This window comes from Hylobates moloch, unplaced genomic scaffold (assembly GCF_009828535.3).
Source record: "Hylobates moloch isolate HMO894 unplaced genomic scaffold, HMol_V3 SCAFFOLD_1, whole genome shotgun sequence".
Classification (NCBI taxonomy): domain Eukaryota; kingdom Metazoa; phylum Chordata; class Mammalia; order Primates; family Hylobatidae; genus Hylobates; species Hylobates moloch.
Window position 1 is genome coordinate 141,377,915 of NW_026652276.1, and position 26,179 is coordinate 141,404,093.

At 38.1% G+C, this 26,179-nt stretch overlaps 1 protein-coding gene and 1 long non-coding RNA gene across 2 annotated transcripts in view; one reads left to right on the forward strand and one right to left on the reverse strand.

Annotated features, from left to right (window-relative positions):
• HIBADH (3-hydroxyisobutyrate dehydrogenase) overlaps positions 1 to 26,179 on the forward strand; it is a 136,584-nt gene that overhangs the window by 25,887 nt on the left and 84,518 nt on the right. Inside the window, exons 3-4 of the mRNA XM_032758582.2 lie at positions 4,116 to 4,225; positions 7,070 to 7,191. Coding sequence (XP_032614473.1) covers positions 4,116 to 4,225; positions 7,070 to 7,191 — 232 coding nt within the window. The remainder of the gene's footprint in view (positions 1 to 4,115; positions 4,226 to 7,069; positions 7,192 to 26,179) is intronic.
• On the reverse strand, positions 9,069 to 18,871 carry LOC116812794 (uncharacterized). Its single transcript, XR_004370794.1, has 3 exons — positions 18,043 to 18,871; positions 17,147 to 17,357; positions 9,069 to 9,338 (listed from the first exon to the last, which is right to left on the reverse strand). It is a non-coding gene; the product is annotated as an uncharacterized LOC116812794 (long non-coding RNA).

Here is a 26,179-nt window from a genome sequence, read left to right on the forward strand (position 1 = left end):
AAAAACTTGGAAACCATTTTGTTGTTCCTGAGTTGTAAGGCTGAACATGTTTGCTTAAGTAAATCTCTTGGGATCTAATCTGGCATCCACTCAGGTCTTGTTAACTGAGAACTTTAAAAGCCTCTTGCCGAGTGGGCTCCATCATTGTTGACCAAATGTTTCAAGATGTAGGCACAAAGCGCTTTTCTCAGTTTTTCAAGTGTAGTGTAATTTTGAAGTAATTGTGCTTTTCTACTTTTAAAGTATTTTAAAAGTACGTTTAAAGAGTACTTTAAAGATTAAAAAACACAGGAGTGGCAAGTTTAACAAGATCACGTTCTTGTTTCTTTATAAATTTCTGTTACCCATCTGGTTTACTTGGAAGCAATGCTGAACTTGACTTATGTGACTGTTTTATCTAGAAGAGGCAGCAAGATTTTTCTCTTCATGTAAAGCAACTAGGTAACATTTGTCTTCTTCCAATGGATATGTAAAAAGGGGGTGTAGTCCCTTCAGATTACTCTTGGCTCTTCACCCCCCTCCTCATGTTGCAAAGCAGATTTTTGTTATCAAACAGATTTTTAATTTATTTCAGCAGATTTTTAATTTATTCAGTCCTCTGCTCTTTATATTACACACCCACCATTGATGCATACTGGCATACAGATAAAGTCTAATTCAGAGAAATTGGCTGCAAGAATTCTTAAAGACTATATTGTGGTTTACACAGAAACCAATTTCCTGTAGTCAAAGTTTAGATAATAGAAGAGTAGAATTATCTTAATTCGTAATAGTATAAGTATGAGGCAGTTGGAATTAGCAGGAGATCTGTCTGGGGCAGCCCTGACAATCAGAGCAGAGCCATGTCCCAGAGTCAGCCAGGCCAATGACCATCCCCATTTATGGAGGTGTTGAAAACCTGCACGGTGAAAGTCCTGCAAATGCTGTGCATTGTGCTGAATCATTGCACGTGCTTCCAGTCCCCTCAGCCCTTTTTCATGGGAACCATACTTTCTTAGAACTTGAGATTACTAAATATGAAAAATATCTCTAAGTTTCCTTTTTACTTTGGAGATAGGAACCCTGAGAGATAACCCAAATCACTGTTTTTATTTTATAGATTTGGAAACTGAAGCTGGAGATGTTCCATAGTTTACACAAAATCACCCATGACTTCTTGGCTGAGCTGCAACTAAACCCGGGTCTCTGGCTTCCCAAATTAGTGTTCCTTTCACTGATCCATGCTTGCTTATCCATTCAATTAGCAAATGTAATTGAAGGACTCTAATTAGTTTGGCTTCTAAAGGCTTTTGTAGTTGATGTCAGACTGGTAACAAGGTTGGTTTTTTTTTTCCTCCCAGCTTTTGGGTTGTGGCCAGATTTTGTCAGTCAGTTATTTCAAGGTCTTGAAGTCATCACATGGATGGTGAGATTATTTGAATGTCTGTTTATCTGTCTAATAAACATGCCTTTGTAGTACAAATTAGAGACTGTTAGGATGTACCAAATATATATATATATACACACACACACAAACACACACACACACACACAGAGTGTGTGTTATTAGATATAGAGCAGTTGTGGCCAGTACAGTGGTGACATTCCAGCTATCACTACTGTTGTGTGTTTTTTCTGGGCCTGTGAGCTTTGACACTACTTTCCTATATAATTGAGGGGTTAGCAGTATTCTGGCAATGCAACCATCTCAAGAAGCAGATGCTAGGGATGCAGGGGGCTGATTGGCCACCCCATGCAGTTGGCAAGTCCCTGAATTGGCACTGCCAGTTCATGGGATTAAGAAACTTGGAGGTGTGAAACATCCTTAGACCTGTGAGCTAATTGTTGGTGCCCTTCAGGGCCCCTCTAAAGGAGTTATGTAGATGGAATTTAATTTCTTTCAGTGGGAGAGAACTCAATTCCTAAGAGGGAGTTGAAATTAACTCTTAGACCTCAGGTCTTAACTGATGTCCCTTAAAGGTCTAGAAGGATGGAGCTGCAATAGAAGTATGCCATTGTTTTGCACTGTGTTTATTAGAGTAGGATGAACAAATGGGACTAAGTAACATATTTTTGGTATAGTGTAGGAGTAGAGAAGTATGACTACTACAACTTTTTTTTTCTTATTTCACTGAGCTCTATTTTTCTTGAGTAAACTTGAACTGTTTACCAGGAAATAGTTGCCTCTTCTAGAGTCTCAGTATTTATGAAGGTGTAGGAAAGGTTTTCATGCAACTTAAGCGCTTATTTCTTTGTAATTTGATGGAAAATTTTTTAATTTTTAGAATTATTTGTAGCAAATCCTCATATATCAAAATATACAGGTTGAATGTATCTCATTGTAGATTATAAAATGCTGCAGTGTCTTTAGAGTGAAACATTAAAAGAGAATATCTTTGTTTGTTTTAGGGTCTGAGATATTTTATAATACCATTTCCTACCTTATTAATACGCAATATGCCAGGATACTTGATTTACTGACATTTTAAAGAGTGACTTATGAAACTGCTTTTTGTTAAAGCTACATTTATCCTGAATTTGATTTAGAAGCTGATAGTCTCTTGTGGAAAATTGAAATGTAATTACTTCTAGCTCTTAATATTTAGATTACACATTCTGTTTGGCTTCCTATTCTTTACTTTCATCAAATGCACATAAAATATAAAAAGAAAATGTGTAAACTTCTACCACATGAAAAGCAGAGGCATTCCTATTTGTAAGATGCTTACATGTCACTTCACATTTTCTAGTAGAAATACATGTTTCTACATGCATAATGTATGTAGAAATATGTCAGTTTTTACATATGTAACTCATTCTGGAGAGAAATCCTCAATAATCTGCCTGATCGTCTTTTGTCTTTTTTTAGCGAAGAGAAAAAAAGCTTTGCAGAAGATGTTGTGACAGGTGGGATGCCGGATTTCTTTTTCTTTCTTTCTTTTTTTTTTTTTTAAGAGACAGGTCTCACTCTGTTGCCCAGGCAGGCTGGAGTACGGTGGCGTGATCATAGCTCACTGTAACCTCCAACACCTGGGCTTAAGTTATCCTTCCATCTTAGCCTCCCAAGTAGCTAGGACTACTGGTGCACACCACTACACCCAGCTAACTTTTCTATTTTTTTGGTAGAGATGGAGTCTCGCTGTGTTACCCAGACTGGTCTCCACCTCCTGGGTTCAGGCAGTCCTCCTGCTCTGGCCTGCCAAAGTGCTGGGATTACAGGCATGAGTCATTGTGCCCAGCTGATTCTTTCTATTAAAGGAGAGTTTGAGTCAAGGAGGGAGCTCCTGGTCTCTCCTGACCTCTTTGGTTGCCAGTTGGCTGGCCAGGTTTATCAAGGTGAATATGTAGAAAAGAGCCAGAGAGCTGGTGGTGGGGGATGTGAGTAACAGTGCATCTACTCATGCATGCACCTAAACAAACAGGATAGACAGCGCAATTTTCCTTTGCAGTATGTTCGTGGTCATTATTAAAGCAGAAATGAGGGTTGAAAGAGTGCCCTGATGCTTATTCATATATCTTTATTCTGTAAGTAGTTTCCACGTAAGTTTCGGTAGCTCATACTGTTAGCCTTCCTGGTGGTACTTGCAGTCATTGTAGTAAGTGTTTATGTCCTTGTCTTGACCTTTTCTTTTCTGAAACAGACTTATATTTTCTTCTTTTTTTTTGCTTGAAAATACAGACTGGAGGATGGTGGGGATTGGGACTTGAGATTTTGTTAGGGGATTTTGCTGCCCACCAAATCACTAATGAATCCAGCGTTGTTGTACTAGAATAGTTTTCTTAGTCAAAGTGTATACCAAAGATTATGCTGTTTAGGAATCCAACTTGGAAGAACCCATGAGAAGTGTGTCTGTTCCCAGGACTGCTGGATTTTGCCCTTTTACCCTCAACTCCTTTCACACTTTAAAAAATAAACGATAGATTTGATTTCACAGAAACTGCATCTATATGTGTATAATGATGTGCCTTTATTTTGGGCAGTAAGCTTTTTTTTTTTTTTTGGTCATTTGCAAACAAGGATTAGTCTTTATGCACTGTCACTGTTATAGGCATGCATGAAAAGTGGATCCTGTTTGTGCTCTAGAAACTGCTTACATTTTAATTTAAATAATGTGCCTTTGCAATTTTTTTTAAAGGTAGTATCTTCCCCAGCAGATGTTGCTGAAAAAGCTGACAGAATTATTACAATGCTGCCCACCAGTATCAATGCAATAGAAGCTTATTCCGGAGCAAATGGGATTCTAAAGTATGTATTTGTCACCTGTGGATATTTTCTTGTTATGATAGTTGATGAATTTCATGTGTTAGAAATATTAGGAAATTACAATTGTGTTTGTTAAACCTTTCTATACTGTTATTATTTCATAAAGTGAATAGTGTGGTGGTTTTCTCATTGTAAAAGGCTTATTTTTTCACTGAAGTCAAGTATGTGACAATGTGTATAAAGTTTTTTGGTTCCGTTTCTTTCCTTTAACTCTTGGGTTAAACTTACCCTTTCACTGGTAACATGTTTAAGAGACTTTTAAAGCTTACATTTTAAACTGCAGCTATTAATAATATAATTTTCTTATAGCTTGTAGAAATTCAGGAAAAGGATTTTATGAAAAATATAGCCAAACATTGCAAAGAACACCATTGTTTAACATTTTGTTGTATGAAAAAAAAGTTATATGTCCTGTGGGTTAGTACGTTTGTAGTAAGAACTTTGGGAAGTTGGAATTAAAGGTTAGCAGTAGCTCTTTAAGCCATTTATGTCAGAGGTTGCAAATTTTTTTATGAAAAATCAGACCTTGGCAATGACCTTGAGCAGTAGGATGTACTGCTTGAGCAGTAGGATGTAAATAACTCCCACAAACTTAGCGTAAATGGAACACGAGGCATAAATGGGTTAAGTAAAATACAGTTTAGGTCAGAGTTTCCTAATCAGTGCCTATTTTCCCTGGCTCTGAGAAACCTTTTGGTTAATTGCTGCTTATCGCCAAACCCTTGCGGTTATGTTAGGATGATAGTGGTTGAATTCCCAGCTTAGTTTTCTCATGTCACTGTTTCTATTCCTAACTTACTTTGTTGTTGAATTTCAGCAAAGAGCTAGAGCAAACTGGTAGACACTGTAGTCACAAGAGGGGCTAAAAGAAAGGGTTTAATTTCAGGAAACTGTAATATGTGAAATTTGAAGTTTCTGGTAATTGAATTGTGTTGGAAAACTAACCAACTTGGAAGGAAGCAAAAGACACTTGGATATTAGGCAGAAAACTGATAAGATAAATGTTTAGATTTCAGGGAAGGTTAAAAGACACTCATTTTGGATGGAGCTCTCAGGGCCACAGTGTGTGTGGTCTGGAGGCATCCTAGCTGACCTGTTACCTAGCCTGTTTCAGTTATGGTCCTGCTTTACCTCTGAAGAAAAAGTTACTAAAAACTTCTGAGGAGACATAGCCATACAATTGTTGATATCCTTTGCTAAGGAATATGGTGACTAGCTATCAGAACAGTTTGGTCCAGGGAGTGTTTTTAAAAAGTTTGACTTTACATTGAACTATAATTTGCTTCTTATGGGTGATTCTTTAGTTTTTTCTGGGTGAGGATCATTTCCATACACCCAGTGCACGTATAATTTTTGGGATGATTTTCCATTTGTTTAAAGGTTTAAGATCTTAAAATATTAAGATCACAGATTGATAAACTTAATTCTTATTTTTTTAGGCTAAAGAGAAACCTACATACTCTTAGAGTATGCTCTTTCTCTTCTGTGAAATATACCCAACCATTGCATTTGAATTGTAACAATTTATATGTCTAAAATTGTTGTTTAAACAATTTTTAATATGTATATTTTTCTTTTTATTTTAGACGAGATCTTGCTATGTTGCCTAGACTGGTCTCCAATTCGTGGCCTCGAGTGATCCTTCTGCCTTGGCCTCCTAGAGTGCTGGGATTACAGGCATAAGCCACCATGCCTGGTTATGTTTAAACAATTTTGTATGCTATGTTTTTAATAGAAAGATTTTTCCTTTTAGTAGTTTTTATCAATGGTTTTTCTGTTTTCTTCTTCAGTATTTATATTTATTCAGTTTTAATTTTCTAATCATGATTCCATGCCCTCTGGGTTAGTGTATCTATAGTAAGAACTTTGGAAAGTTTGGCCAGGCACAGTAACTCACACCTGTAATCCCACTACTTTGGGAGACTGAGGCAGGATGATTGGTTGAGCCCAGGAGTTCAAGATCAGCCTGGACAACATGGTGAGATCCCATCTCTATAAATATAAAATTTAAAACTTAGACGGGTGTGGTGGCATGCACCTGTGGTCGCAGCTACTTGGGAGGCTGAGGTGGGAGACCCTGTCTTAAAGAACTTTGGAAAGTTTGAATTAAAGGTTAGCCATACCCTTTAAATAAATTATAATTTAGGTTAGAGTTTCCTAGCTAGTGAAGATAGACACTGCCTTATAGTGTATATATATAAGTTACCCTAAAAAGCCAAAAAGACTGTGAGATTTCCAGATTCTTTCATATATTTTCCTTTCTACCTGTTTGATATTTTATTTTGTCATTAAAATGTTACAATTATAAAATAATACGCCATCCCAACACAAATGGCTAGATTTTAATTGCTTATGTTTATTCTTCATTGTGGAAATAACACGGATATATGAAATTTGCAGTATGGTTTGTTAAAGACAAATAAATTACTTTTTAAAGACCCAGCTACTTTACAAACAAAAATTTAAGTCCTATCTAATATCCTTTTAAAGTTAATAGGTGTTTTAAATTGCTTACATCTTAGCTTCATGTTTATTATTATGGTTCGTGTAGTTCATCTGAAATCAGAATTTATACCATGTAGTGTATTAGGTTTTATTAGGTTTTTTTGGATCTTTTGAAAGAGTTTGGGTTTACTTTTGAAGTATAATTAATCTCAAAAAGAATTTGAGATTTTTAAACCTGTTCTAATTAATAATGTTTTTAATACTAAACTAAAATCCTCCTTGATATATGGCAGCTTTTCAGCAGATTCTAATTCTGTAGGTAGTTGCATGAAATTTTTACTCAGAGTTGTAAACTAGAAATATTTTTATTTATTTACTTAGAAAAGTGAAGAAGGGCTCATTATTAATAGATTCCAGCACTATTGATCCTGCAGTTTCAAAAGAATTGGCCAAAGAAGTTGAGAAAATGGGAGCAGTTTTCATGGATGCCCCTGTTTCTGGTGGTAAGTTGTAGCTAAAATATATGCAAACCTATTTATGTTTGTCAAAAGTAGCAATTATGGTTTTGTGGTACCATATGGTTTTGTGGTAGTTATTTTTAGACTTGTTACAGGATTCTCATTAAAAATCAAAACAAACTGATAAGTTATTTAGTACTCTCAAGTCTAAATAACTAACATTGTTAGTCTTAAATTCAGGTAAAAAAGAGTGTCATAACTTTGAAGTGTTATGAATTTTTGATCCATTTACTGTGGATAGGAATATATCAGTTTTTAGAAAATTTTTTTTGGAACTAATGAAAAAATAATCAGCTTAAATAATCCTGTAACTGTTAAAGAAATTGAACAAGTGGGAAAAAAAGAAAAACAATTGTTTTACAAGGGAAACATTGGCTCAGATCATTTTACAGATGAATATTACCAAAATTTCAAGGAGCAGATCATCTAAATTTTATACGAACTTTTCCAGAGAACAGGAAAAGAGGAAATACTTCCCAATTCATTCTGTAAGACCTGTATAACTCTGATACTTACACCAGATAGAAATGTTATAAAAGAGAAAAAATAAATATAGGTTTATTTTAGTCATGAATATAGATGTAAAAACTTTATATTAGCAAACTAAATCCAACCATGTATGAAAGAGATTAAACACTATAACCAAGTTTCCTTTAGCCCATATATGCTGAGATGGCTTAATTTTAGAAAATCTGTGCATATAATTTACTATGTTAACATGGTTAAAAGTCATATGATTGTCTCAATTAGAAGAAAAGACCCACTAATGAAATTCTAAAAACTTACTATTAACTCATATATTAATAGCAGGTATCTGGGTAGTTTGGAATGGCAGGATTATAGTATGGCTTCTCTGTAATTTCCAAGTTTTCCAAAATTACTGTGTACTCAGAATTACTGTGTACACATTTATATTATGTATTTGTAGCAGTATAGCAGCAGACAGCAGAATATGAATTTTATTCTAGTTACATTAAACTTGATTGTGGGCTTTAGAATTAAAAAGTAAAATATAATTTAAATCATTTTGTATTTCTTTATAAAGAACTTAATGATCTTGTAGAGGTACCTTATATCCTGAATGATTTTTGAATATAGGTGGAGGAATAAGTAATTGCTAGCGCTTCTGATTGTTATATTGAATTACTTACATAGGATTAGGTATAAAGATTTATGATGTGGTATAGGTACTTTGATTAAAAGTACCTACAAAATACTAATAAGCAGTTGTAAGGTTGGTGTTAGTGTGGTTTTTATTGGATGGAATTAATAAACTGAACAGGTCTTTCTTAGAGTGGTTCTACAGCTGAATTTGAAAATTGGTATGGTACAAATGTTCTTGCCATTGATTGATTTTCTTTGGCCTCAAGAGTACAACCTAAAATTATAATCTGATAATAAAAAATACCAATTTGATTTTTAAACATTATTTTAACCTTTAAAATACAATCTTATGAGAAAACTTTGAAATTACTCTTTTGTTCTTATCAAGCAATTTTTAAACTTTGGTTTGTTGTTTTAGTGTACAAAAATGCTAACATAACTGAATACACCTGAATCTGCACTATGTAGTAGATTAAAAGCTTTGTGTAGGGATGATTTGTGGTAATTTGTTGGTTGACACATGATCATTATGAGGTTAACCAGTATATAATAGCAGCTTATTTATATTGGTCTTATCGTTATTATGTTTATGTTTTTTAACGTAGTATGTTACAAACTGTTCCACCTTCCCACTTAAATAGGCTGGTTTAAAAATTACCATATTTTAACTAAATAAAGTTAAACCAAAGTGTTATAGGACCACTAGGTTTCATTGCTTGTTGCATGGTAACAGACCAGTATGGCGACACAATGGGAGGTGCAGTAGAGAAAGAGTTTAATAACTGTAGGGCAGTCAAATGAGACAGAGGAACCTTCAAATCCTCCTCCCTCCAGAGTTTGGGGATGGAGCTTGTGAAGGGTCTGAACAGGTAGGGCTAAAATATGGGGATTGCTGATTGGTCAAGAAGCAAGGGGTGAATTCCTGGGACAGGGAGATGAAGAAACTGCATTCTTGTGCAGAGTTGATTGGTTCCTTGGTTGAGGTCTTTAGACTGGTTGGCTTCAGCCATTCTGCTGGAATTCAGGACCTGAAAAACACCATAAGCAATTCTTGGGTAAAAAGGTCCAGTGTCAGAGATTCTGTCTATAGGAACAATGGGGGAGCAGGTGGTCAGCATGCTGCATGACCCTTGGTTAGTTACCAGCTACAGGGAAGTGGGTTGAAGTACCCTAGTGCACACTGGTCAATGCTTGACTGTAATTCTGCCTAAAGCCTGGCTTGTAGTTCTTCATCAACTCTGTGAGGGTGGTTTCAAAAGGGATGTGGGGAAAGCATGGCTTAGATACCCAAAATGGGCCCACAGTTTTATAGAAGTCCAGTGTTCATCAGTCTTGAGACATGAAATCTTTGAGATCATTTGAACAAAACTTGAAGAATTTCTCCCCATCCCTTTCTCCCAAGTCTTCATCTATTTCCTATTCCAGACTTTAAAAAATGCATCATGGATTTATATATAGGTACATACAAATAGAGTAGTATTCAAACTGTAAATGGGAACATACTATACTTCTTTTATCCTATGGTTAGAATTTTAAAGAGAAGTTTTTTAAAAAAACTCAGATGAATTTAAAATAGTATTGATTTTTGAGAAGCAATTGGTTTCTTCAGTCAAGCGTTTCCCCCTACTTCCTGGTAAGTATTATTCTGGGGAGTAAAGTAAGAATTATTACTTAATCATTTTTCTAGCCTATGGAGTAACAGATGGAAAGTTTTCCTTAGGTTTCATTTTGATACTTATTAGACCCACTGTGTAATGGCTCCTGCGTACATTATCCTTATTAGAAAGAATACAATTGTATTTAAGTGCTATATGACTTCTTTTAAAAATCAAAAGTAAGTAATCCTTAAGCTGTTATGTTTATCATCCTGAAACCAATGTGAAGAACCACTTTAATATTTATGTAGTTATCACTTTGTAGTATAGATAGTAGTTTATAAAGCACTTTGGCATGCCTCAGCCTATTTGGTGCTTCTTTTTGTTTTAATTTTCATTTTTGTGGGTATATAATAGGTGTATATACTTAAAGGGTAGATGAAATGTTTTGATACTGGCATGCACTGCATAATAATCACATCATGTGAAATGGGGTTGGTGTTTCTTTTTGAAGCTGTCAAACTGTACATCTTTTCTTTTTTTTTGAGATGGAGTCTCGCTCTGTCACCCAGGCTGGAGTGCAGTGGTGCGATCTTGGCTCACTGCAACCTCTGCCTCCCGGGGTCAAGCAGTTCTCCCTGCCTCAGCCTCCCGAGTAGCTGAGATTACAGGCGCCTGCCACCACACCCAGCTAATTTTTGTATTTTTAGTAGAGACAGGGTTTCACCGTGTTGGCCAGTTTGGTCTTGAATTCCTGACCTTAGGTGTTCTGCCCTCCTTAGCCTCCCAAAGTGCTGGGAATACAGGCGTGAGCCACCACGCCGGGCCTTAAAGTGTTCATCTTTATCAGAGCCCACATCACGCTGTATTTATAGGCTATGATTCTCTTCCTCTTGAGTTTAAGCTTTTTAAGTGCAGGGAGTACTTTTTTCCCCAATTTTTAAAATTAAATATTGAATATATGTACAAGATATTTATAAAATATATGTGCGGTATAAAGTATAAGTATACATTGAACTAATACGTATGGCCTACTCAGTTTAAGAACTAGAGCCTTGCTATTTATTACCTTTGAAGTTCTTGTTTTCTCGATCCTATTTTATTTTCTCTCTGATGAGAGGTACCCAGCATCCTGAATTTCATGTCTCATTCCCATGCTTTTTTTTTTTTTAACTCCATATGTTTTTATTTCTAAACAGTAGTTTATTTTCCACCTTTGGAACATTATAGAAATGTTCCATAATGAGCATATTCTGTGACTTGCTTTTTCACTTTACAGTGTATTTCTTATCCCTAGTGTTACTAGAGCCACTGGCTTACTTGGTACCTGTGTGAGAATTAGAAAGGGCACCTCTCTATACCAAAATAGCCCTTCAGATGAGCAGAATGAACCTTTGTATAAAGAAAAAGGTATGCTTTTCTGTGGACACATGTAGCCTTATGTCAGGGCTTGTGGTTTGACACATTGAATGTAGATTAAATGTCAGCCCCTGCTCACCCATTTGGCTAAATGCCCATGTGCAGTACATAAAATGTATTGCCATTATATGGTTGTTACGTGTAGTTTGTTCATTTTAACTGCTCTGTGGTATTGTTCTATATAAATACATCACTATTTCTTCTTTCTATTGTGATGTACATTTGGATTATTTCCAAGTTAAAAAAAAAATCGCATTCTTACACACCATGGAAAGGTGTCTTTTTAGTCTCTTTTTCCAGTGTAATGCTTAGAACATGGTTGGTCTTAAGTAAATGTTTAAAAACTTGGGTTGACTTCAACTGGAAAAACAACCATGTGAAATAGACAGGATAAGCAGTGATATTCCCATTTTACCAAGGATGGAAGTAACACCAAGAGATATTAGATTACTTACCTCAAGACCATACTGTTGATCAGTGGCAGAATTGAAGGACTGATATGATGGTTCTTTAATGCATATTCTACTGTATTAGGAAATAATATTTTCTAAAGAGTTCTCATATATTTCAAGAGGGAAATACAGACTGCTAAATGGAAGAATTAGTGACCTTTAGGGCTAAGCAACAGATGAACATTCCAGCTAGACCCAATCTAAAGTGCTTACCCACAGAATTGTGAAAAATAAGGCCACTAAATTTGGGGGTGGGTGTTATGTAGCAGTAAATAACTGATGCAGCCAATAAAGTTGATATTTCCATAATTATGAAGAAGTATTTAATGTTGCTTGTATTATCAGTGTGCTACCTGTGCTTATTTAGTAAAAGTGTTATAAACTCTTTCTGAAGGAGAATTATTGTAATGCGGTTTTGATATGAAGGCCAGCTTTAACATTACTACAGCCTTGGAATATGTTTTGAAGTCAGGTAATGTGGCATCTCTAGCCTTGTTCTTGTTGCTGAGGATTGATTTAAATAATCGGGCTCTTTTCTGGTTCCATATGAATTTTAGGACTTTTTTTTCTGATATTGTGAAAAATAACTTGGTAATTTGATAGAGATTGCATTGAATATTTAGATTGCTGTGGGCAATATGGTCATTTTAACAATATTAATTTGGCCAGGCACGCGGTGTGGCTTATGCTTGTAATCCCAGCACTTTGGGAGGCCTAGGCAGGTGGATTACCTGAGCTCAGGCATTCGATACCAACCTGGGCAACAATATGAAACCTGTGTCTACTAAAAATACAAAAATTTGGCTGGCCACGGTGGCATGCGCCTGTGGTCCTAGCTACTTGGTAGACTGAGGCGGGAGAATCACTTGAGCTTGGAGGCAGAGGTTGCAGTGAGCTGAGATCGCACCATTGCACTCCAGCCTGGGACTACAGGTGTGCACCACCACACCTGCCTAATTTTTGTAGAGACGGATTCTCACTGTGTTGCCCAGTCTGGTCTTGAATTTCTGGGCTCAAGTGATCCTCCCACCTTGGCCTCCCAAAGTGCTGGCCTCCCAAAGTGCTGGGATTACAGCCATGAGTCATGGTGCCCAGCCTTTATTTTCATCTTGATTTCTTAGTCAACCCCAGTGGTCATTCAGGAGCATGTTTCCCCCCCACCCCACCCATGTATTTGTAGAATAATTCTTTGCATTAATTTTAGTTATATTTTATTGTGGTGTGAAGAGATACTTAACAGGTTTTCAGTTTTTTGTTTGTTTGTTTTCAGACCGAGTCTCGCTTTGTCACCCAGGCTGTAATGCAGTGGTGCCATCCCGGCTCACTGCAACCTCCACATCCCAGGTTCAAGCGATTCTTCTGCCTCAGCCTCCTGAGTAGCTGGGATTACAGGCTTGTGCTGCCACACCTGGCTCATTTTTCTATTTTTAGTAAAGACAGGGTTTCACCATGTTGGTCAGGCTGGTCTCAAACCGCTGACCTCAAGTGATCTGCCTGCCTTGGCCTCCCAAGGTGCTGGGATTACAGGTGTGAGCCACCGCGCCTGGCTGTTTTCAGTTTTTTAAAAGTTATTCAGACTTATTTTGTGGCCTAATAAAAGGTCTATTCTGGAGAATGTTCCATATACTGATGGAAAAAATGTATATTCTGCAACTGTTGGATAAAATGTGCTGTAAATGTCTGTTAGGTCCATTTTGTCTAAACTCCAGTTTAAATTCAACGTTTATTTCTTGACATCCTGTCTAGGTGAGATGTTTAACATTGAGAATTGGGTGTTGAAGCCCCCAACTATTATTGGATCTCTCTTTTAGATCTAGTAATATTTGTTTTATGAATCTGGGTGCTCCAGTGTTGGGTGCATATATATTTGGAATTGTTATATCATATTGCTGGATTGATTCCTTTTTCATTATTTAATGCCCTACAGTTAATGATTGTCTTTTTTTATTGTTCTTTATTTAAAGTCTGTTTTATCTGATGTAAGTATAACTATTCTTGCTTGCTATTGGTTTCTGTTTGCATGGAATATCTTTTTCCATTCTTTTACTTTAGCTGTGTATGTGTCCTTATTAGTGAGGTGAGTTTCTTGTAAGCAGTTGGATTGTGTTTTTTTTTTAATCCATTCAACCATTGTGTATCTTTTAAGTGGATAATTTAATCTGTTTAGTTACTATCAAGGTTATTATTGATATGCAAGGCTTTGTCCCTGTCATATTGTTAATTATTTTCTGATGGTGTTATATATTTTGTTTCTTTCCTTTTCTCTCACTGTTAGCCATTATGGCATGGTGAATTTCTGTATTGGTACCATTGGAGTCCTTTTTTCTTTGTGTGATTGCTTTGCCAGTGAGTTTTATACTTTCGTGTGTTTTCGTGATGGTAAATGTCTTTTTGCTTCCAGGTTTAGGACTCCCTTGATTATTTCTTGTAGGGCTGGGCTAGTGGCAATGAATTCCTTGAGCATTTGCTTCTCTGGAGAAGACTTTATTTCTTCTTCATTTGTGAACAGTAATTTTGTTGGATACAGTATTCTTGGCTGCCAGCTTTTTTTTGTTTTTTGTTTTGTTTTGTTTTGTTTTGTTTTGTTTTTTTCCTGTCAGCACTTTGAATATATCATCCTATTGTCTTCTGGTCTATAAAGTTTCTGCTGATAAATCTTCTGTTAGTCTGATGGGGGTCCCTTTATAGGTGACCAGATGCTTTTGTCTTGCTGTTTAGCTTAGACTTTATTTATTTATTTATTAGAAACAAGGTCTCAGTCTGTTGCCCAGGCTGGAGTGCAGTGGTGTGATCAAAGTTCACTGCACCCTTGAATTCCTGGGTTCAAGCGATTCCCCCCAACCCCAACCTCCTGAGTAGCTGGGACCACAGGTACGTGTCACAATGCCCAGCTAATTTAAAATTTTTGTAGCGATGGAATCTCAGTATATTGCCCAGGCTGATCTCAAACTCCTACGCTCAAGCGCTCCTCCACCTTGGCTTCCTAAAGTGTTGAGATTACAGGAGTGAGCCACCATATCCCGCTGGATTCGACTTTAGACAGTCTGATTAAAATGTGTAGTGAAGAAGATCTTTTAGCATTGTATCTTTCTGGGAATTGGTGAACCTCCTGTATCTGAATATTTAAATCTCTTGCTAGACTTAGGAAGTTTTCACCTATTCTTTCGTTAAATAGATTTTCTAATCTTTTCACTTTCTCTGTGGGTTTGGAGATACTGATAATTTGTATATTTGGTCACTGTATGTTGTCCCAAATGTCATGAATGCTTTACTCGTTCTTTTTAATTCTTTATTTTTGTCCGACTGCATTATTTCAAAAAAACTATCTTCAAGTTCTGAGCTTTTTATCTTCTGCTTGTGTAGTTTATTGTTGAAGCTTTCTAATGTATTTTATATTTCCTTCAATAAGTTCTTCAGTTCCAGAGTTTCTACTTGTTGCTTCTTAAAGATATCTATCTCTTTGGTAAATTTCACATTCATATCCTTAATTGTTATTCTGATTTGTTTGCATTGTGTTTTAGAATTAATCTGTTTTTCACTGAGCTTCTTTAAAATCAATATTTTGAATGTATCATCTGGAATTTTGAAGATTTTTAAAAATTAAAATATATTGTTGGATAATTGTTGTATTCCTTTGGACATGCCATATTTCCTTGCTTTTTCATGTTTCCTGTGTCCTCATGTTGGTATCTGTGCATCTGGTATAACAGTCTCTTCCTCCTATTTTTGAATTTACTTTTTGTAGGGGAAGACTTTTTCTTAAAGGTGTATCTGTGGTTTCGTGATTGAGCAGGGCTCTTTGGCTTTGATTATGGTTGCATGCAGTATTATAGTCACTGAATGGTTTCCTTGGCTATAAATAGCTTTACTGGTATCTGTTATTTCCTTAGAGGGTTAGGGTGAAGTTATTAGTGGAAGCTGTGGTGAAGTTGTGTAGACTGGGAAGCCAGGTAGGCCAGTCTTCAGGCCCTAGTGGTGGCAGCAGTGGGCTGTGCATGCTTTGTTCCCCAGGGCAATTGATACAGTTTGGATATTTGTCTCCCCAAGTTTCATGTTGATATGTAATCGCCAGTGTTGGAGGTGAAGCCTGGTGGGAGGTCATGGGGGCAGATTTCTTACGAAAGTTTAACACCATCCCCTTGGTGCTGCCCTTGCAATAATGAGTAACTTCTCAGGAGACCTGGTTGTTTAAAAGTGTGTGGCACCTTCCCCCTTCTCTCTTGCTCCCACTCTGGCCATGTAATATGCCCACTCCCCCTTTGCCTTCCACCATGAGAAAAAGCTCCCTGAGGCTTATCCAAAAGCTGTGCAGATGCTGATGCCATGCTTCCTGACAACCTGCAGATCCAAAAGCCAATTAAACCTCTTTTATTTATAATACCCAGCCTCAGGTATTTCTTTATAGCAATGCAAGAACAGCCTCATACGTGCTGGCACCTGTGTCAGTGGTTACCAGGGGACCAATTCTTGGGCCTTCACATGGCTTACTCCAATGCCAGTAGTGGCAGTGGGGGCTGGGTAGGTGAGCAGGTTCTCATGTCCCTGGCCAGCTGGAGTGGTATGGGCAATGGCAATAGTGGTGGTTTGATTATCTTCTGGGTCCCTATCTGTGTGGGCTGGTGATGGTGGTGGCTGCGATACTGGTGGTGGCTGCAATACAGGGTCACCCCCAGCAGCCCCAGACATGCTGCTACCAGGCTTTTCTGCTGTCTATAGCAATGCTGCCATGCTACACAGAGTGGTGTATGGGCCCTGCCTTTGCATGTGAGCCTTAGCATGGAGGCCATGCTGCCAGTGGGGTTTCAGTCACCACTCTCTGCCCTGGATAGGTAGCCCTCCAGCTTGCCTGGCCCAGCCTCCGGTGATAGCAGGAGCAAGTGTACAGAGCAGGGGGAAGGGTACCATGCTCTATGTGAGAGCTTGATCACAGAGGCTGCTCCACCAGTAGGAGAAGAGTTCACTCTTCCTTTGCAAAGCCAAGCACAGGGTTTGTGAATTGCTGGGCCTGGAGTCATTTCTCACAGCCCCGGACAGGGAGCTCTCAGACACTGTAGAGTGTGCTTCAGTTTCCTTTGTCCCAGGTACTGCCTTTCAGTGCACTGCACCATTTTTTTCTTGGGGAGTAGTATACCCTGTGGGTTAAAGTACTTTGGATCCAGCCAATGCTGTGCCACCACAGCCATTCAGGTCTTGGGGGATGGTGAATGACCCAGGATGAGTTTCCTGTCTGGTGCTGTGCCTGCCCTTGCAGGGTTTCCAGATCTCCACCTGCGCTAGTGTCAGGGTTCATGTAGGTAGAGGAGCTCTCTTGTGGTTCAGATCGCAGCAGTCCATTGCAGAGACGTGGACTGCTGAAGCTCTTTTACTTACCGTTTTCCTGTAATAGGAAGTCCCTTGGGGCGCTTGGTTCATCTTGGTTAAGCTGGCTGCTTCCTTTCTTCTCTATGCCCCTGATGTTTGCTGTGAATTCACCCTTGGACTCTAGTGTTCTATTTGAGGTATTTTTATTCCTAATTTTGGCTCTTCTTTCTGGAGAGGGTGGCTGTCTGGCATCTGTCGTCAGCCATTTTCAACCAGGTAACTGAGTTTTGACCAAGTTGGTGAAAATTTAATATAAGTTGTTATAGTGTTCTTAGGACTGCTGGGATCAAATACAGTGTTGTGTCACTTAATGTTAAGCAATTGCATCACTGTTCAAACATCATAGAGTGTACTTACACAAACCCGAATCTAGGCTGTATTGCCATAGTCTATTGCTCCTAGGCTGTAAACCTATACAACATGTTACTATACTGAATACTGTAGGCAGTTGTAACACAATGGTAAGTATTTGTGTATCTAAACATATCTAAACCTAGAAAAGGTAAAATATTAAATACAATATAAAAGATAAAAAATGGCATACCTGTATAGGGCCACTTACCATAAATGGAGCTTGTGAGTCTGGAAATTGCTCTGGATGAGTCAGTGAGTGAGTGGTGAGTGAATGTGAAGGCCCAGGACATTACTGTACACTGCTGTAGACTTGATAAACACTGTATACTTAGAGTACACTAAACTTATAAAAAAATATTTTTCTTTCTTCAATAATAAATCAACTCCAGCTTACTGTAACATTTTTACTTTACAAACTTAAATTTCTAAAAAACTTTCTGACTCTTGTAATAATACTCGAAACAGCAACACATTATACAGCTGTACAAAAATATTTTTTCCTGATATTTTATAAGCTTTTTTTCTATTAATTAAAAATTTTTTTTTTTTACCTTTTAACTCTTTTCTAAAAAAGGAAGACATGGGGGCTGGGCGCAGTGGCTCATGCCTGTAATTCCAGCACTTTGGGAGGCCAACGCGAGCATATCACTTGAGCCCAGAAGTTCAAGACCAGCCTGGGTAACATGGCAAGACTCCTTCTCTGCAAAAAATAGAAAAATCAGTTGGGCGTGGTGGCATGCAGCGGTAGTCCCATCTACTTAGGAGGCTGAGGTGGGAGAGTCGATTGAGCCTGGAAGATTGAGGTGCAGTGAGTCGTGATGGCACCACTACACTACAGCCTAGGCGACAGAAAAACCCTATATTAAAAAAAAAAACAACAAAAACCAAAAAAAAACAACGAAGGCATGAACACACACATTAGCCTGGGCCTTTCCTAAGCCTTCACATTCACTCATTTGATATTACTGTGCTGTGTGGTTTGGATATATGAGCCCTCCAAACCTCATGTTGAAATTTGATCCCCAGTGTTGGAGGAGAGGCCTCATGGGAAGTATTTGGGCCATGGAGGTAGATCCCTCGTGAATAGATTAATGCTATTCCTTGGAGGTGAGGACTGAGTGAATTCTCAGTCTCAATTCCCACAATATCTGGTTGTTAAAATGAGTCTGGCCCCTTCCCCTTCTTTCTCTTGCTTCCTTTTTTGCCCTGTGATCTCTGCACGTGCTGGCTCCCCTTCACTTTCTCCCATGAGAGGAAGCAGCCTGAGGCCCTCAGAAAATGCATTGGTGCTAGTGCCATGCTTCTTGTGTAGCTTGCAGAACTGCGAGCCAAATAAACCTCTATTCTTTATAAATTATCCAGCCTTGGGTATTCCGTTATAGCAACACTAAATGGACTAAGACACACTGTCTTTTACTTCTACATCTTGTCTCACTGGGAAGGTCTTCAGGGGCAATTAACAGGCATGGAGCCATAATGTCTTAAGATAGCAATGCTTTCTTCTGCAATACCTCTTGAAGGATCTGCCTGGGGTTGTTTTATAGCTTACTTTTCTTTATCAATAGAAGGATTATACTCTATTTACTCTAAAAATATAGTAAATCCATAAACTAGTAGCGGAGTTGTTTTATTTTCATTAGCAAGTATTATGTGCTGTACATAATTGTTGTGTGCTATACTTTTATTTTACTAGCAGTGCAGTAGGTTTGTTTATACCAGCATCACGACAAACATGAATAATGCATTGTGCTGTGACATTACTAGGTGACTGTAATTTTTCAGCTCTGTGATGATCTCATGGGACCAGTGTTGTGTATGCAGCCTGTCATTGACTGAAGTGTCTTTGTGCAGTGCATGGCTGTAGTATGTCTAGCTGTTAAACGTCTCTTGTGCTCCTAGACTTCAGTTTTATTATTAGAAAGGACCTTACTAATAATTTAATTTAACTCTGTTAACATTTTATAGATGGAAAAATCGAGGTTCAAAGAGGATAAGTGACTTGCCCAGGGTTCTCTAGGTTGTTAGCAACTCTAGGACTAGAATCAGTTTTCCAGCTAAATCTAATGTTCTTCCCACACTGTGTCACACCTTCCTCCCTTCAATCTCATTCCTTGGTGGCCTCTTGTCTTCTTCATAGCAGTCATAGTTATCAGAAAGGATTCTCATAACTCCATTTGTATCCATTTTATTTACCCCAGCAACTGCTCCCCTATCTCCTATGTTGCTAGCTGATAGGCACTGGCATGCAGTAAAAACAGGGAATCGCCATATTTCCTAGTCCTCAGAGGCTATTTTATAATCTTAACATTTCTGTTAAGATTAGAGGCTTAACATTTCTGTTTCAGATTCACACGAGAAGAATCATTGAGAAGCCACTGTTCTTGAATCTGGAGAACTCAGGAGAGATCAGATCAGTCCTATTAGGTTAGGTCCATCCTGGAATGTTTGTTAACTGGCTCTAAGGGGCATTTGTTCTGTGGATGGATTGGGATGGAACCAGTTTTTGGGGTCTTTCCTGATTGAGATCCACCTGACTAGTGCTGTTTCATCAAATAAGCCTCCAGAGAAAAAGAAAGTAAAGTGATACCTTGACATATCTTTAACATGTTTTAGTTTAACGGGATAAGATCTGTTTGTAGGTATAAGGATTTGTGAATTGAACAGAATTATAGTTGAAAGCAAAGGGATGAGAGGATTTTTATATAGCAACAATGATAGTACGGAATGTATGCTATTGCAAGGACAACTGTGTTATGCTTATGTTTGTGCCTGTCTCTTCTACTAAGACTGAAGAGGGCAGACACCATGTCTTATTTAATTTTATATCTCCAATGTATATCTCCTTGTAGACATTTAATAAAGTATGGTTGGTTGAATCAAGAATCTTTTCTTCTTTTAAAATTCAAGACTGATGTCAAATATTTTGAGCCTTCTTGCAGTTTTTCATCTTTCTGAAGTTGTCCTCTAGGTTATCTCCAGATTATTTACCTCTCTGTGAAGTGTGAGCTAACTGCCTCCACATTTTGTTATCAGTCAGGTAGCAGGCATATACTATGTTTAAAATGTTGTAATATTAGGTGCCATTGTGGCGAGTGTGATTATGATCCATTTAGTGGGGATGAGATAAGAGAAATAGAGAAATACTCAGAACAACTTAAAGAGAAAATTCTTACATTAAAAGTTTAGAATTTAGAAAAACATACTAATACTTGCAAATAGTTACAGAATGCAAAATATTGTGATACAGCAGTATTCCCAGTATTTAACAAGCAGAAATAGAACTCCTCATTACCAGTTTAATCTCTAACAGCATTCTAGGCACTGTAAAGAAACAGTCCTCATCCCATCTCGGTTGACTATTAATTATTATTTACACTTTTATCTCATAGTCAGCTTTCTGGATATTTAAAGAGAGAGTAACACTAGATTTAGGCCGGGAGCAGTGACTTAATGCCTGTAATCCGAGCACTTTGGGAGGCCAAGGTGGGCAAATCACTGGGGCTCAGGAGTTTGAGACCAGCCTGGCCAACATGGTGAAACCCTGTCTCTACCAAAAAATACGAAAATTAGCCGGGCATGGTGGTGTATACCTGTAGTCCCAGCTACTCGGGAGGCTGAGATGGAAGAATCACTTGAACCTGGAAGGTGGAGGTTGCAGTGAGCTGAGATTGTGCCACTGCACTCCAGCCTGGGTGACAGAGTGAGACCTGTCTCAAAAAAAAACAACAACAACAACAACAACAACAAAAACCCCCACTAGATTTAATCTATACAGCTGATTCCAGGCCAACAGAAGGACTTTTAGTTCTGGAAATGGAAAGTTTCTGTTAAAGATCAACTGGAAATTTCTTAAGATGCTTCCCAGCAACAACCTAGGGAGAACCAGTGGAATTTGGAATTAGATTTGACAGCTCCTTAGTACATATTCTTTAAATAAAGAAGAAAGGGAATTAGTTCATATAATTCTCCTACCACCTTTATTTTTTTGTTGTTGTGGTTTTATTAAAGAATAAATTGGGCCGGGCGCTGTGGCTCACGCTTGTAATCCCAGCACTTTGGGAGGCCGAGGCGGGCAGATCACAAGGTCAGGAGATCGAGACCACAGTGAAACCCCGTCTCTACTAAAAATACAAAAAAATTAGCCGGGTGTGGTGGCGGGCGCCCGTAGTCCCAGCTACTCGGAGAGGCTGAGGCAGGAGAATGGCGTGAACCCGGGAGGCGGAGCTTGCAGTGAGCCGAGATTGCACCACTGCACTCCAACCTGGGCGACAGAGCGAGACTCCGTCTCAAAAAAAATAAATAAATAAATAAATTGAAAGAAGTTTCCTTGGATGGTAGAAAGAGCCTGGTATGTATGTATGTGTGTGTGTATATATATATGTATATATATAACAAAATGTAGAGGCAGTTAGCTTACACTTCACAGAGAGGTAAATAATCTGGAGATAACCTGGAGGACAGCTTCAGAAAGATAAATATATATATATATATAAACATATATTTATATATGTTTATATATCTTTTATATATATTTTTATATATATTTTTTGGAGATGGTCTCTGTCATCTAGGCTGGAGTGCAGTGATGCGATAATAACTTACTGCATCCTTGAACTCCGGGGTTCAAGCAGTCTTCTGCCTCTGGAATATCTAGGACTACAGGCATGCACCACCATGCTCAGCTAATTTTTTAATTTTTTTTTGTAGTGATGGGGTCTGGCTGTGCTGCCCAGGCTGATCTCCAACTCTTAGGCTCAAGTGATCCTCCTGCCTTGGCCTCCCAAAGTGCTGGGATTACAGGTGTGAGCCCCTGTGTCTGGCTGAACCTGGTACTTTTAGAAAGAGAATGTAACTGGCTAGGCACGGTGGCTCATGCCTGTAATCCCAGCACTTTGGGAGGCCGAGGCAGGCAGATCACCTAAGGTCAGGAGTCCGAGACCAGCCTGGCCAACATGATGAAACTCTTGTCTCTACTAAAAAATACAAAAATTGGCCGGGCGCGGTGGCTCACGCTTGTAATCCCAGCACTTTGGGAGGCCGAGGCGGGCGGATCATGAGGTCAGGAGATCGAGACCACGGTGAAACCCTGTCTCTACTAAAAATACAAAAAAAATTAGCCGGGCGTGGTGGCGGGTGCCTGTAGTCCCAGCTACTCGGACAGGCTGAGGCAGGAGAATGGCGTGAACCCGGGAGGCGGAGCTTGCAATGAGCCGAGATTGCGCCACTGCACTCCAGCCTGGGCGATAGAGCGAGACTCCGTCTCAAAAAAACAAAAAAAAAACAAAAAAACAAAAAAACAAAAATTATCCGGGCGTGGTGGCAGGCACCTTGATCCCAGCTACTTGGGAGGCAGCGGCAGAAGAATCGTTTGAACCCCTTGAACCCGGGAGGTGGAGGCTGCAGTGAGCTGAGATCGAGCCATTACGCTCAAGCCTGGGGGGACAAGAGCAAGACTTTTCTCAAAAAAAAAAAAAAGAGAAAAGAAAAGAAAAAGAGAATGTAACTTTAAAAATCAAGGTCTGCATTTCTTTCTTCAACAAAGTATCTTGTACTTGAAATTATTTATATAGTCCTTATAAGATTATCTACTTGTTTCTGATTATACACTTTAATCTCATCTTCTGTGTTATGCTGACAGCATCTTCACCACAAGGGACTTGCCTCATTTTCCAGTTCATACAAAGAAGGCACTAGGGATAAGGCTTTAAAGATACTCAAAGTCGTTTGCCTCTTGAAACTTATAGAGTAATAGAGAGAGTTAACATAAAAATAATTTCAGTGATAATTGCTACGAAGGAAAAAAAAAAAAGGAAGAGTAACAGTTTGGGAGATAGAAAGTATTGAGAGTGCTCTTTTAGATAGAGTGGATGGGATGCCCTTTCTGGGGAAGTGATATTTAAGCAGAAATTTGAATGAAAAGGTTTAGGGAAGAGTGTTTCACTGAAAGGAGTTGCTCTGTAAGGGCTCTGAGGCATTGAACTAGCTTGGTGTGTTCATGGAACATTTGTCTTTGTATCACCAGACTTAGCAGTTGTTTCACTCAGAGTTTGTTAAATTGAATAACCTGTACCTGACTCCCCATATGTCTAATACCATGCCTTTGTTTATCAGTTTGTTGTTTCCAAAGTAAAGCGAACTGGGCTTTATATAAATTAGCCTGTGACACAGGTCTCATAAGTATGATGCCCTATTAACTTGTGCAAATCACATTTTTATGAAAGTTACAATCCTTATTTCATGTCTCATGTTTTTTAGTCATGCCATTTTGGATACATACGTGTGTGTGTGTGTGTGCGCGTGTGTGTGTGTGTGCGTGTGCGCGTGCATGCGTGCATGCAGTGGGTCTGCTACCACAGTGTTGGTTCCAACTTGATCAGCTCTCGTCTATAATGAATGCTAGACATACAGCAAATTAAAACTAAATTAAAAACTATTGCTAGTGACTAATGACCAAATACTGTTCAGTCTGCTCCCAGGGCATCGTTATAGCTGTGCTTGAATAATTGAAGAATAAACTCACTGATTGCCTAATACATCTGTAGATTTGCCCAGAGACCTTAAGTTGAAGTGACTCTGAAGTGGCGCTTGTAGTTAGTTAGCCCCAGGCACTGCATGTTGGCAAGCCTCATTGATTTGCTAAACTGTATTGTTCTAGGTAGGAGTTAATGTCAAAATTAAATAATTGAACTTGTGTGTATGTGTTTGTATAACAGTTCCATACCAGAAAACCAAATTTTATACTCTACTTGGCTGAGTTAAGTTTTAGTAATTTGTTTGAGGCATTCTTAGAATAAGCACAAAACGTATTAAGAAATTTCTCTTAGAGTGCTAGGCTTGCTTGGCAAATCTCAGTGAGTTTCATATAGACTTCATTATTGTTTTTAAAATCAACCATGCAGGCTTGGCCTTTACTGCTCAGTGAACTGGATACCTACTGTTTTTCCACTAGATCTGTATCTAATTTATGGTAAAAGGACCACAAAAAATTATTTCTATTTTGGCACCTAACACTATTATAGTTAAGGGTCTGTTGGCATTTCCATTAAAACGTTTTCTTAGAGAAGTTTATAACTTGGCAGTTTTACTTGGCTTTGGGCTGAAACATTGCTATTTTTGTCCAAAAGCAAATTCTTCCATCAAATTTCATATAACTGAAATTGCCTTGGTTTATAATGTGTGGAGGGGGAAGGGCTATCAGAATAGGTCTTTTTTTGATACTCTCACAAGTGCTTCGATTATACAGTAGTCTTGTATGTGATATTTATTCTTATGTTTTATTCTTACCTCAGTAAGAATTTATTTTTGTTATGCAAAATGAATAAGTTCTGGAGAGCTGTTGTATAACATAGTGCCTATAGTTAACAATACTGTGTTGAGTATTAAAAATTTGTTAAGAGGGTAGATATCGGGATAGGTGTTCTTACCACAAAGCAACCACCACCACCGCAACATGTGGGGCATGAGGAAACTTTTGGAGGTGATGGAAATGTTTATTACCTTGAATGTGGTGGTGGTTTTATGGGTATTTGCATATGTCCAAACTCACCAAATTGTATACATTAAATATGTGCAGTATATCAATTATACCTCAATAAGGCTGTTTAAGAAAGTTTTTAAAAATGATTTGAAATATTTTGGTAAAATAATTCATCTCCATGGGTTCCTCTCTTTAAAGAGTTATAGTACTATTATGTATTTTAAAGTTACTTTTGGCCAGGCGTGGTGGCTCATGTCTGTAATCCCAGCACTTTGGGAGGCTGAGGTGGGCAGATCACCTGAGATCAGGAGTTTGAGACCAGCCTGGCCAACATGGTGAAACCCCATCTCTACTAAAAAAATATAAAAATTAGCTGGGCGTGGTGGCGCGTGCCTCTAATCCCAGCTACTCAGGAGGCTGAGGCAGGAGAATCGCTTGAACTTGGGAGGCTGAGGTCGCAGTGAGCCAAGATCACACACTGTACTCCAGCCTGGGAAACAGAGCAAGACTCTGTCTCAAAAAATAAATAAATAAATAAAATTTTAAAAACTTACTTTTTAATTAGCAACTGCTGTTATTTATTATAAAATTTCAAGTACTTAGTCCGTTGACTATTATAGGAAAGGCTTGAATTATACTATCTTAAAAAAATTAAATAAAATAAGACTTTCCTTGGTCTGACTTGCTATTATTTAAAACTTTAGTAACTCTTGTAATTAAAGTATACCTTACTTTGAGGGACAAATCCATTTCCTTAGAAATGAGTTAAGATTCATCAGTACTAGTACACAGAACTGGGTCAATTATGTTAGCCATTTACATTTTCCCATAATTTTACTTATCACTCTGTATCCATAAAGTATCCTTTCTGTCTCTGGAGAATATCTTTAGCCTGGGATTTTCTACAGTTTGCACAAGTAGTTCAGAAATGTTTGGTAAATAAATTCCAAGGGTTTCTTTGAAATTAGTCCTGAAGAAGAGGTGCCCATAAAAATCTCTTTTTACATTCTTTGGCATACCTAAGACTGCCTTGCAACAGTTGTCATAGACAAGAATTTGTATATAAGGTGTTAAGTTCTTAACACATTCAAAGAAGACTGCTGACTCACTGCCCAAGATAACATGGTTGAGGCAGCTCCAGCAGTTTGTCTCCTAAGAAAATTACAGAAGAATGTGTTAGAGAAGGCAAGGTGATCACTTTTACAGTATTT